Genomic DNA, 14,087 nt, shown 5'->3' on the forward strand with positions numbered 1-14,087 from the left:
GGGGTCCAAGAGAGGAAAGTGAGCCGTGGCCCCGATGTCGCGTTCGCCCAGCGACAAGCTGGCTCTGCGTCTGGTTATGATGAAGTTCCCAGCTGAGACGCTGAATTGTCAGAAGCCGACAAGGGGAAGTTTGGGTGGAGCGCTGAGTCGGAGGGGAGGAAACTTGGCTGGCAGGCCCTGTTCTGTTCACAAGTGGTGACTTCTTGGTGCTGCCACTTGCGGAAGGAGGCCCGGTGTTATGCGACGCTAGTAGACTAAGCCTAGGCATGTCTACTCAGAAGTAAGTCCCGCTTACTAAGATTCGCTGAACTGAAAATCTGCGAGAAAACCGCAAGTTGTTGTTTTATTTGTGCATGCATCTTAACGCTTAGTAGAGATGGCAGAGATAGCCGTGCTGAACTACCTTAGATTAAAGGTAGTAAAGCCGGTCGAATCCGACTCTATGGTTGCGGTGCTCATCTTCGTTTCCAAGCTGAAGAGCCAGTGCTGTCCGAAGACAATTCCATGGTCATGTGGCCGGCATGACTTAACGCCAAGGCGATTAGGGAGATACAATATGCAAAGTATTGTAGACATACTAAAGGTGCTAAATAGTTGTTTCATAGCTTGCCTTGTTGTAATTCAATTTAAATTGACTAACTGCTAGCCTAAATTCAGTGTTCTGTGCAAAGCTTCGCTTTTCAGTTTTTTGTTTTTGTTTTTTGTTGTACAAATTGCATCCTTTTATTCTTATTCAGATGTTCTTTCATATAAAGGACCCCAGAATAAGTCTTTACTTTTATACTGACAATTCATTAAATTCTGTCATTTTGTTGAGTTTCTGATTTGCAGGCGGATGGGTATATATTTTAAAAAACTCTCTAATCTTGTAGTTTGTAGGAAGCTTTGGTGGTAAAATAGTGGGAGGATCATATACAGGTTTATGGTGTTCACATTGTTGGTGTGTGTCTCTTCAGGATGTAGTAGTAGAAATCTGCAAGTGTGAAAAAGTTATGATAAAAATTTAAGACATTTGCAGACGTTTAGCTTATATTATAGCTGGAGGTTTTTTCCAATGCTTTTGTAATCCCCCCTCAGTATCCTATGGAACTTAGGGGGTGAAGCAGGAACTAAGACAACTAGAGTGAGTTTGGCAGCGCACTTGTGATGAAGCTACAGAAACGTCTTATAGAACGCCTATGAAATTCTATGAGGTGGTGGTGAAGGCTGCAGAAAAGGAATTTTATTCAACCTCCATCACTTCTGAGAGCTCTCACCCAGCATAATTGTTTAGGGTAATTAGGTCCTTAGCTTCTCTTATGGAGAGACCCCAAAATTTACTAATTTAATCATTAGCTATGAGGCTTTTGTGGGCTTTTTTGCAGTTAAAGTTTTGTTGCTTTGACACGACCTCCCAGCCAATGTTGATACAGTATAGCGAACTGGAGGCCACTTGGCCATCTTTGGATTCAGTGTTCGACAGCTTCAGCCAGCTCACGTGGGCTGATGTCAACAGGATCTTGGGTGCTGTTAGGCCAACCACATGCCTCTTAGACCTGTGTCCCTCATGGGTGGTGAAAGCTGGTGGCAAGGGAATATGCCCCCCGCCCCGGTAGACATCATCAACCTGTCCCTGGATTCAGGGGTCTACCTGGAGGGGTTAAAAGAGGCAGTGGTGGTACTACTCTTGAAGAAGCTCTCTTTGGATCCTTTAGATCCTTCCAGTTGTCACCAAGTCTTCAATTTATCATTGCTGGGAAGGTAATTCAGAGAGTGGTAGTGAAGCATCTGCACTTGACCCATTCCAGTCCAGCTTTTGCCTTAGCCATAGGATGGAGACGGCACTGATCACCCTCATGGACGACCTCTGCAGACAGCTGGACTGAGCTGGGTCAGTGCCTCTGTTATTGCTTGATCTTACACCAGCATTTGACATGGTTGATCATGACCTTTTGACCCACCGCCTCACTGATGTAGAAGTTTATGGGGTAGTCTTGAAGTGGCTTACCTCATTTCTCAAAGGTCAAGGTAAGCATTAGGAGAGAGAGTGTCAACTAGATATCCCTTAATATGTGGGGTCCCTCAGGGGGCAGAACAAGACGAGAAGAAGAGATTGAATTTATATCCCATCTTCTCAGAGTGGCTTACAAACTCCTTTCCCTTCCCCTCCCCACAACAGACACCCTGTAAGGTAGGTGGGGCTGAGAGAGCTCTTTTGAGAACTGCTCTTTCAAGAACAGCTGTGCCAGAACTATGGCTTGCCCAAAGTCATCCAGCAGCTGCAGGTGGAGGAGTGGGGACTCAAACCCGGTTCTCCCAGATTAGAGTCCAAACACTTAACCACTACACCAAACTGGCAGTCCTTTCTCTGATGTTGTTTAACATCTATATGTGCCCCCTCACCCAGCTGGTGCTGAGTTTTGGGCTAGGGTGTCACCAGTATGCTGATGGCACCCAGCTGTATCTCCTGATGGGTGACTGCCTGGATACCGCCCCTCAAAATCTGGCTGATGGGTTGGAGGCCATGGTGGGATGGCTGAAAAAAAGCCTGAATCAGAGGTTCTGTGGCTGGGTAGGGGGATTCAGAGTTTGGGTGCCAACTCCCTATTCTTGACAGTATGCCTTAACTTGACAGTGTGGGTGTGGTTCTGGATGCCTCCGTATCAATGGAGGCCCAGATCACAAATTTTGCCAAGTTGACAGTTTTCCATCTACGCCAGGTGAGGCAACTGGCCCCCTTCCTGTCTCACCCCGACCTAGGCACAGTAATCCATGCAGGTCACCTCCAGATTGGACTACTGTAACTCACTCTATGCTGGCCTATCCTTGAGACTGACCCGGAAGCTCCAGCTAGTCCAGAATGTGGCAGCACAGGTCCTGACTGCAACATCACAGACTGTGTATGTTTAACCTGTGCTGTGTCAGCTCTGGTATGTCCCCCAGAGAGCATTAAGCTCTGCAGAGAACAATCTACTGGTGATCCCCAGCCCGAAAGACATCCGGCTGTCCTCAGCCAGAGCTAGGGCATTTTCTGCCCTGTTTCCTACCTGGTGGAACTCTCTGCCAAATAACATCTGTGCCTTGTGGGACCTAATGCAATTCCACAGGGCTTGCAAGACAGAGATGTTCTGCCAGGCTTTTAATTGAGGACAGTGATGGGTACCATCTTTCTGGTACTCTCTTTTCCTTCCCTCCCCATTTCCTGCTTCTTCCCTACCTTCCCTACAAGGTAGTAGCAATAATTGAAATAATGTGCCATCTGAGATTGTTTTAGGTATTTATTACTATTTATGTATTGTTTTATATTAATGTTTTTGTCTTTTGATGTGTACCCTCTGAGACCTGGGTACACAGGGGGTGAGCGGTTTATAAATTCAAATAATAAATAAATAATAAAGAACTTAAGGCCATTTCATAATATTTTGACTTTCACATTTTAAAACGCAAGAAGTAGTTTTTGTGGTCCATAAAATTTGCTCATGACAACATATTTTTCCTCAAGAAAAATGTTCTGTTAATTGAAACAGAGGAATTCAACCACTACAACTGTGTGTGACTGAGTTTTAGCTTATTGGATTTCCAAAGTGCTTCCACCATTTTTTTAAACTGCCAGTACCTGCAACTAGACTGTGTGTTTCACCAAAGTGAAATGATTTAACGGAATAATAACAGAGCAAGTTAACTTCTTCTTTTTTAAAAAATCCCTGTAGGGATATTCTTTATTTTGCATATACTACAAACTACAAAGAAATATAGGGGAGGGACTACAACTAGGGATAAATAAAATCAAACCACACTAGACTAAAACCCCAAGAGAAGGAGATCTTTTCACTGTTACTAAATATGTTAGTACCATTAGTTTTATTATCACAATATACTTGTTGAGTTCTTGCTTATAACAATTCGCTTCTTGTATGTTATTTTGTTAGTTGTTATGAGAGAAGTCTCTGATCATCTTCTTATTCTTTGCTTCAAAAGGCCATTTTCCAAGTCCTTCTGCCTTTACTTCGGCTTTCTGTCTCTAAAATCGTATACCACTCTGGCAGGTCCTGCACCCTTTTCTGCCGCAGAATCCTCTTCCGTTCCCAAGGTAGCAGAGTCACTCGACTTCGATTCTCCCTCTCTAGACTCATCATCTGTCCCCAGCTGACGTTTCAAAAATTCTTTAACTTTAAAAGTGGAGTCTATCTTCTCCCTTCTATTGTTGATCTTAAAGATGACACATTCCGGAACCGCCCATCTGTACGATATCTATTAGTTTGAAGAAAATAATTAATTCCTTGTAATTTTTCCTCTTTTGTCTAATTTCAAATGGAAAGTCCTTTAAAGTTTTAATGGCTACATTTCCCATTTTCAGTGGAGTTGCTGATGTTGCTTTTAAAATGGCATCTCTGGTTTGTCTTCTTGAAAACTTGACCACTATTTCTCCAGGTAGGCTATTTTTTTAATATAGTTGGAGTAAGCCCTATAGGCTGTCTCCATTTCGTTTACCAGTTCATCCGCTGTTAAGCCTACTACTGGAGCGATGATCTCACTGAGCACCCTCTTCAAGTCTTCCCGATCTGTTTCAGGAACCCCCTGAAACCTGAGAATCATGTTAGCTTTTTCCATCTGAAGCTGCAAGGCTCGATTCTCTTGGCAATTCTGCTTCATTTCCACCTCTCCCATCCTTTTCTTCAACTTCTTACTTGTGGTGTCAATCTCTTTAATTTTCTCATTTGCCTACTCCACTTTTTTCTCCGTCTCGTTCAGCTGAAGCTGCTGAGCCGCAAAGTTTTTATTCATCACAGTCAATTGCTGGTTAATACCATCGAGTTGTTCCATCACCGGCTTGAGCATATCCGCCAGGAGTTTGAGGACATCTTCTCCCTCTTACGGTCTCGGAGTCTGCCCGCCCAGCTTCGTTTTAAACTTTCTCTGCTGGGTCGCCATCTTTCCTGTTTTGTTTACAGTTTCTGCCGCTTCCCCACAACTCGGAAAACTCGCCAAATGACTTAGCAATTCAGATAAGTCTCTCAAAACAGTTTTGGTTTACTTCCTCCCCTCTCCCTCTTCGTGTCTTAACCGCTCATTCACAAAAGAGGCATCCCTCTTTGCAATCTCTGTTTCCAATCGCGCGGGGGAAATCGCTTTTCAAACTCACGTTCAGAACTCACGTTCATTGTTGGCAAGTTTATCTGATCACGCTCGGTTTTACACCATTCCGCTCGATCTCTGGTGCTTGTCTCGGTCAGTCCAGCTTATGCCCAATGGCCACTCAGCGACTGGACCGTCGGGGCGGAGGGGAGCCTCAATTCTCCGGCATTACACCATCGAAGAGGCTACCCCTCAAAAGCCCCCTGGCCTGGAGCCTATCGCAAAGGCTCCGTGGGGGGTGTCACTTGGGGTGGCACCCCTCCAAGCCGCTGGTGTGCGATTTGCCCTCCTCCGTGTGAGGAGAGCGTCCGCCATCGCTGTTCCATCGACTGGAAGTCCAGCAAGTTAACTTCTTCATGAATTGTTTCCCTGCCGTTGATGAGGTCCTAGATTCAAGGACACTGTAAAAGTCATCCTTTCTTCACTAAAATTGTGTTGGACAGTGTTGGGTATTGGTTGGGGGGGGGGAAAATCTGCATGCTGAAGGTTATAATAGAAGTGTACACATACTTGGAAGTATGCTTCATTGAAAACAATCACAAGTAGGTAGGATCAGGATGAAAAATCGCTTAATCTACTTTTCTGATTTACGTATTTCTATTTTGTGTCTCTCCTTTTGCTCAGTTATTCTTCTGCACTCGGCTTGTTTTGCCTTGAAGAAAAAGAAAATCTATGGATAGGCTTCTGTATAGAACATATTATTGAATGCTTAGTTTGGACAGTTTTGCACTTGTTTTTTGCAGTTGTATATATACATTTATGAATATTTTCATAGCTAGTATGTAATTTGAAAATGAACTACAGAGATGCAGAATGGGGGAAATGACTTGCTAAATTTCATCAATCTGAGATATAGGATGAAGAGAGAGATAATTGTATGTATTCATTGTTAAGTAGTACTTGTATAAGTGTATGCTTAACATTGAAAAAGTGTGTGGTTACGAAAAGTCTGGGAGGAGTGCCTTATGCAGAAAAGGGGGGGAAAAACAATTTCTAAACAGTGGATGTCTTAAACCAGAAGAGGTCAAGGGAATGAGTGCACCAGGAAGCATGATTGAAATAGAACTAAGAAAGTCATGCTGTGTCCATGGCTATAATTCCTTTCTCCTGTGACCTGTAGTGAGTGTAGGAGCTTTGATTTAATTGGACAATCATGTACTCATCTAGTTTCAGGTTTTGCAATTGGATGTGAAGTAGTGTTTATAGGTTGCTAATATTCACTGATAACCCCCTGTAGGACAGGGCTAAATTTGTAGACTAGGGAAGTATTGCAAATCTCCATTAACTTCAGTTTGGTGTAGTGGTTAAGTGTGTGGACTCTAATCTGGGAGAACCGGGTTTGATTCCCCACTCCTCCACTTGCACCTGCTGATGTGACCTTGGGTTAGTCACAAGCTCTGGCACAGCTGTCCTTGAGAAAGAGCAGTTTGTGTCAGAGTTCTCTCAGCCCCACCCACCTCACTGGGTGTCTATTGTGGTGAGGGGAAGGGAAAGGATTTTGTAAGCCGCTCTGAGACACCTTTGGGTAGTGAAGGGCGGGGTATAAATCCAATCTCTTCTTCTTCTTCTTCATATTCCCTGAATTCTGAAATTACCTTTGAGAGAAGACTGAAACAGAACACCTTCATTTATTAATATCTCAGGACGTCAACTACTTTTTCTTGGTTGGTGTTGATTGTTTTCCAGTTTTTTTGAAAGTAATATTTTAGCAGGTATCAGGATGTTTAAAACTTTTTTGGTGTCTGCCTAGTGCTCAGTTCTTTACATAATTTAGAAGACAAGTCAAAGCATTTGAATGGTTATCTGAAAGCAAGAATATCTTCAGTTGCTAATCACATTTCAGTATTTTATGGCTTTTGATGTACAACGCCTTTTCTGGCTTTGTTATGAAAGAAGCATTTACCATTCTTAAACTGTAATTCTTATACAATTTATCTAAAATGGTATACCATTGCAGTTATATTTTACCCAGAAGTTGAAATCTTTTAAAATTCACTAGTTCTTTTGGAAGTAGAATGCTGTAACCTTTCTTTTATAACGTAACTAGCAGTAAAGCCCGTTGTGGAAATAAATACAACGGGATCTAGAAAGAGGCTCTGGGGGAGTGCTCTGGCTTTGGGCAAACAGTGTCATTTTGCTGTGGTGACCTCAGCAGGGTATAATGACAGAGTCCACTGTTTTCTCCAGAGGAACTGATCTCTGCTCCCTGAAGAGTAGTTGTAATTTTGAGTGATCTGTAGCCCTCACCTGGAGATTGGCAACAATTGTTACCCAGGATGAAATGGCTGGTTTGGAGAGTGGAGTCTATGGCATTCTACCTGTCTGAGGTCCCACCCCTCCGCAAACCCCACCGTCTCCAGGCTCCACCCCTCAAATCCCCAGGAATTTGCCAGCCTGGAGTTGGCAACCCCATCTCCTTCCCAGCTAACCATCAACCTACCATTATCTGCCCCTTTGACTTCAGCTGACTTCCGCCCTCCCTTCTGCAGAGCAATTGTAATTTTGAGTGGTCTCCAGCCCTCACCTGGAGATTGGCAACAATGGTTCCCCATGAGGGACTGAGTGGTTTGGAGGGTGGAGTCTATGGCATTGTACCTGTCTGAGGTCCCACCCCTCCTCAAACCTCACCCTCTTCAGGCTCCATCCCTCAAATCTCCAGGAATTTCCCATCGGGAGTTGGCAACCCTATCAGGATTGGCCCCAATATGTTTTCTCCCAAAGGCCAAAGTAGGTGACTGGACCAAACTAAGTTGCCTACCATCAGGCACTGAGGGGAAAGTAGGGTTGCCAGCTATAAGGAGGGAAATACCTGGAGTGTTGGGGGGTAGATTCTGTAGAGGGCAGCATTGGGGGGCGGGCGGAAGGACTCAGCAGGTATAATGTCATAGGGTCTACCCTCCAAAGCATCCATTTTCTTCAGGGGAACTGATCTCTGTCATCTGGAGATCAATTGTAGCAGTGGGAGATCTCCAGGTCCCACCTGGAGATTGGCAACCCTAGGGGAAAGTCTGCTGCACAGCAGGGGGTTGAAGAGAATGGTTTGATGGGTGCTGGGCCAAGATTGGCAACAATAGTTCCCCAGGAGCAAATAGCTGGGTTGGAGGGTGGAGTCTATGGCACTGTAACCTGTCTGAGGTCCCCCTCTCCGGCCTCCACTCCTCAAATCTCCAGGAATTTCCATACCTAAAGCTGGCAACTTTATTTCCTCCCCTCTCAGTAGCCTCTTATTTTGCCTTAAATTGGTTTTGATGTCAGCAGAGTGAGAAAATGCCAGAGGCTCTGGGTGGGTGCCCCATCGTAAATGCACCAAACAATTCCTAAAGATTTGCCAAAACACTACTCTGTCAATAAATTGCAGCACTTTGAAGTAGCACCAGAGCTTTAAGAGCTCTCCAGCTGTCACCTGGAGACTGGCAACAGCTTGTTTGGAGGGTGGGGAGTATGGCATTGTATCTGTCTGAGGTCCCCCTCTTCCTCCTCCTCCTCCTCAGACCCCACCCTCAGCAGGCTTCATCCCCAAAATATCCTGGAAGTTTCCAACCTGGAGTTGGCAACCCTATGTCCCCCCCAGCCTCTGCCTAGAGAAAGGGCAGTCTTTCCCTGCAGTGGGAACCAAAGCAGCTGTCATCATTCTCCTCTCCCCCTATGAGGTATGTTAAGGTTGAAAGTGTGTGAATGGTCCATAATCCCCCAGGCAGCTTTTAAAACATGATCCTGGGACCTACACACCACCAGACATTCCAACTGCCTTGCGGGGGGGGGGAGTATGAGGTGTGGAATGGAGTGAAGTCCAATCAGCTTCTATATGCAAAAGACCTTGAAGGTTCCATATGCAACTGATATTCCAACTGCCTTGCAGGGAGGGGGGTGAGTTTGAGGTGTGGAATGCAGTGAAGTCCAATCAGCTTCCATATGCAAAAGACCTTGAAACGCTGGGCAGGACTGCACAAAGCAGCCAGTCTTCTGACTGACAGTTCAAGCGTCCATACACTAACAGGGCGCATTTTAGAACTTTGGCACCCACTATTCAATTATATATAAGGAGAGATTGGTTGCCAGTTTCTGATGGCGTAATATAGATAAGTCTTTGTGTTTAGCTGTGTCTGTCAGTTCAAAGTCACCACAGTGTACTTAATGCTTTTTTTGGGGGGGTATAAAGAGATATATTATAATAGAAGAATAACTTAAGTGATGCTTCTGAAACGGTCTTAATAATGTCCGGTCCTCCATATGTTGAATAGTATGAACTAACATCAAGCTTGCGCAGTCTTCCGTATTAGAGACGTCATGGACTTCAGCCTTTTGTTAGCAACTAAATGACTGTGTTTTCAGAGCTCTTTTAAAAGTTGTTGTCAAAGAAACCAAATGTGGTGGTAATTGCTTTTGAAAACAGCTAGTTTGAGGGGCTCAAGTTGTTCTTAGCTGTTGTGCCATTAAGAGGAGAGGAATGTTTCAACTCCAACATGAAGGTTGTACTTTTATCCCTTGATGATGTATGTTTTGTTGTGATGCCAATAAAGGTAGCTGATGATGATGGGGTTCTGTTGTCCTTCAGCTTGCACTAGTAGACACCCCACTTGCAACTCAGGTCAGTTGCATGAGATCACCCAAGTCATGTGTGGTAGTCTGCTGCCTGGCATCTCAGAGACATTGCCTGCCCATTCCATATCCTAATTGTGACATGGCTAGGATGATCAGGATGATCAGGATGTTATACAACAGTCTGCATTGATCACATCTCCATTGATCATTGATCACATCTCTGGCAGCCAGTATGTCCTGTTACAAGATGATTATAAATTAATGTTATGTCCTCCCCCAAGGAAATAAAGATTTTCTTGCCTGTTTTCATTTAAGTTAAGAGTTGGGCCAGGTGAATGCTGTTTAAAGTTTTGGAATTGTAATGGTTGTTTTATTAAACAAAATTTTCATTCTTATCTGAACTTCTGGCTGCAACAGAGGCAGCTTACTTTTTGGAGGGTCAATGGCACCTAACTTTATCTACATCAGCTTCTTTTACAAAAAACATTGATTGACTGGCACATTGGTTCCTGGGGTGGGAGGGGAAAAGCTCACGCACATCTCTCATGAAATGTCTGATGGACTGTCTGTTTCTCTTCATACAACCTGTTTATATGCCCAGCTGGGCTTATTTGAAGGGCAGAAAGGTGGTAAGTTTACATGAAGAGACAAGCAGACATAACGGAACTAATAATGAACAGGTAGCATCTTTCCAGATGCAGGTTATGTATATGCCTCGTGTAATCCAAAGGCAACCATCTCTCTCTCCCCCCCCCCCGAATGGTCCTTCCAATCTGTACAAAGGCTGCTAAAAGGTTGCTCCCCTCATCCAGAGAATGGGTTAGAATGGCATGGCATGTTCAAAAGCCAAGGATCATGACCTCTGTGGAAGAAGAGTGAAATAAAGGTAGAAAATATTAGTGAAAATGAACTCTACAAATACTATTTCAAATAACATTTGAATGGCCTGGTGCCGTGTTTCTCTCTGCATTATTTAATGGATCCAGTACATTATTCTCTTGTCATCTCCCAGTCTTTGTCATGAAGTATTTGAGGTAACAGAAACTGAGTGGGGGCGTGTGTGTTCTTCTCAAATCAAGGTGCACATAGTTGTAACATGTACAGGATTTCCAACTGCCTGCTCCCAACTTGCCCCCTTCAATATTCCTGTTTGCCGCTAAATGGCGGCAGACGCCTCTATTCCATAGGCTCATCCTCCATCTCATACACCTGGCTGCTGATGGTGAACGGAAACTCTACAAAGATGAATCAGTCTGCTCTCAAAGTGAAGGAAATGGCGGAGAGGCTAGTGGGTAGGTAACTTGGTGGGGAGGGGGGAAGCTTATGCAATAAGTGCCGAGTTCTTTGAGAACCAGACCTCCGAAAAAGGCGAGGATGACGGCACTAAGTTTGCACCTGAAATTTCACATTGCAATTACCTTGGAAGTTTAAAAATCTACAAGTTGACGCTTTTGCCTGGGGGGAGGGGAGGAATGATACCAGGGAAAGTGTATTGGGCAGCAAAAATTATAAATGAGTTAACGGTTTCAGTACCAAAAGAAGGTGATGAGTGTATTTAATGTAGTATAGTGACAAGAAAACATAACAAAACAGAGGGCCTGGAGTCTTTGGAAGGCTTTGGTAGGCAAACAAAAGCTGTACTTGGAGTAGCCCTAAGGGACAGCAGTAGGCCACTGTATGTGATATACTGAGCTTCAGAAGCACTTGGCGAACATCTGTGCTGTCTCCATGCAAGCCCAGGTATAAGGGCTTCTTTCATAGAGCCCTAGAGACATTCAGAAAGCAGTGGAGGCCCAGAATGATGTCATTGAGAGTGCTTGCCCTCTTATGAAACCTGGTCAGGTCTAATGGCCTGTATGCTACCACTCAGCAAAGTTTAAAGAAACGTCTTTCAACTTACATGGTTCTTCTGCCAGAGGAAGTTGAAGGAAAGATCCTTATGCTTTACACTTGGTTGAGCGCAGTAGTAGAATACAGGCCAATGTCTCCCTGACCTCATGGTCACTTGAGTGACACTTGGGAAGAACTAAAATGTAGTTTTGTTACCATTATATTTTAATGTTTAATTGTCTTATCTCTGTGATTGAACAGATACATTGTATTTTAACCATTTTGGTCCTGAGTTGCCTTGGAGAAAGGCAGGCATATAAATATTTTAATAAGTAAATGAAAATATCTCATTGTTTTCAAAGTTTCTTTGAGGTTCAGGAGTGAGCCCCTGCCTTCTTCCAGGTTCTGGCAAAAGGCAGAGACTCTTGCTAAAATAGAAAGTGCACTTACCAGAGTTGAGCTGGTGTCTGCATTGTGTACTCCTGCTTGAAGCTTCACTTAAACGAATGTAAAGAAGGAATATGTTAAGGTATTAAATCAGTATTTTTCGCATCCTTTTTCTTTATTTTCAAAACTACTTTCATAACACCTAACAATAAATGTACATATTTAAGTTGGCTCCCCATGTTATCAATTAGAAACCAGTACTAACTTGCAGAGACAACACAGCAAACAGACACTTTCTGTAGAGGCATAAATGTACTTCTCTGTGAGAGTTTTTAGACTTTTTTTCACTGATGCTTAAAGTATAAGCCTTGGTGCTAGTTAGTTTCTTCACTAGTAAATATTTGCCAGTTTAATTGAAGCAGATTACATAAATAATCTGTTTTTCCTAGTAGTTGTAGATTTGTGTTTTTTTTAATTGAAAAGATACAGTGCAAAACTAGGTTTCAGCACAGTTTTCTGAGGAGCATTTTGTTAATGCTGTTGATCATGCTTATATACTTCCATTAGTTCTGAGTTGGCCCATCTCTTATGTGGTGCCTTTTTTCCCTCTTTATACTGACACATTGTTTTATTGTATCTTTTTCTATATTCTTTTCATTACTTTGTGCTGGAAATTGTGGATTAGATGGGATTTTTTAATATTGCATACACTTGTAAAACAATATTTGCAACAGTATAGTAGTTGTATCCCCCTACAGATGGGTAATGAGATTTCATAGAAATCCAGAGGGTCAGAATGACAAACACCAGTATGGTGTAGTGGACAGAGTGTCAGACTAGGATCTGGATACCTAGGTTTGAATTCCCTGCTCTGTCATGGATGCTTGCTGGGTGACTTTGGGCCAGTCACACACACTCAAGTCTAACCTACCTCACAGGGTTGTTGTGAGGATAAAATGGAAAAGAGAATGATGCAAGCTGCTACATGAAGTAAACAATAGTAAATAATAATTAGTGCATATTTGTATTGTGACCATTGGTAGTGATCTAGTATTTAAGTTGTTATTTGTAAAAGTGTACTACTAATCTGTTAGTTAAATTACAAAATACGCTTTCTTGGCTGTAGAACTATTGGGATTTCTCTCATCCAATTTACAGACTACTTCTGACTAATTTTTTTATTTAATTTTTACATAGGTTGTTGAAGACTATGCTGGAAGATGGCAGGTTCCTTTACCGCAGCTTCAAGTGCTTCAGACAGCACTCTGTTGTTTCACATCTGCATGTGTATCATTCCCAGCTGAATGCGAGCATGTACAGTATGTGTTGAGTAGCCTAGCCTTGTAAGTAAAACTGTCTTTCTATTAGAGTTCTGCAGTAACTTTTTGGGTAGCCCATACTTCTTGGAGAAATTCAAGTTCAAGGACAGTCTCCTATATTAATGTGCTGCAGACAAGATGACTTTGTGACATTTGAGTCAAACTGAATGCAGATTATTTTCAGGATTTAGGACCATAAGAATTAAAATATTAAAAATATATTTCTCATATATAGTCTCAACGCAGAGACACTTTTGACCACCATTCAGCAGGATGGAAGAGAAATTATTTCTTGAAATGCTTGTACTCTGCTTCTTCTCTTTATTGTATATTACCCAGAAACAAGCCTATTGCTTCCCAAGTGTATGAAAAGGTTATTTCTAGAGGAACAGTCCCATAAGTAGCAATTTGTAACTAACCATGTGCTGCTGACATCGATTGATAAAGTTGGGATGAACACAAGTATCCTTAGATGCTCTTTCTCATAATCTTCCACTTGTTCGTTAATCTCTCGGAATAGTAGATTAGTACAATCACATTTTTTCCATGATTTTGAGGAAGAGGCGAAAATATTCTGGAAAAGGTTAAATTGGTCAGTATGTTGGCACAATTACTATTTATGGGAAACTGATATAGTACTAATGAAAACTACTGAAATATATTTTAATTTCTGGTAAGTAACTTTGCACTGATACTGGCTTAGATCCACTGGGGGTTCCTTGCGCAAGCGAAACTGTGAAAAAAAAACCCTCTCAGCTTTGCCACTTGCACTAAGTTAAACATAACATTTCCTGAATCAGTTCTTTGCCTGTGCAAGAAGTTGGGCAAGCAGTTTCTGAGTATTGTAAAATACAAGGTGAAAGCCATGTCTCTTCCATCCTGTTGGATAGTGGT

General features: G+C 42.8%; 1 protein-coding gene across 1 annotated transcript in view; it reads left to right on the forward strand.

The window, feature by feature from the left end:
• Nucleotides 1–14,087, forward strand: part of LOC107105915 (zinc finger protein 654-like) — a 35,145-nt gene that overhangs the window by 727 nt on the left and 20,331 nt on the right. The window contains exon 2 of the mRNA XM_015405963.1: nucleotides 13,072–13,217. Coding sequence (XP_015261449.1) covers nucleotides 13,072–13,217 — 146 coding nt within the window. The remainder of the gene's footprint in view (nucleotides 1–13,071; nucleotides 13,218–14,087) is intronic.

The sequence above is a fragment of the Gekko japonicus genome, unplaced genomic scaffold (assembly GCF_001447785.1).
Source record: "Gekko japonicus isolate JY-2015 unplaced genomic scaffold, Gekko_japonicus_V1.1 scaffold365, whole genome shotgun sequence".
Classification (NCBI taxonomy): Eukaryota; Metazoa; Chordata; class Lepidosauria; order Squamata; family Gekkonidae; genus Gekko; species Gekko japonicus.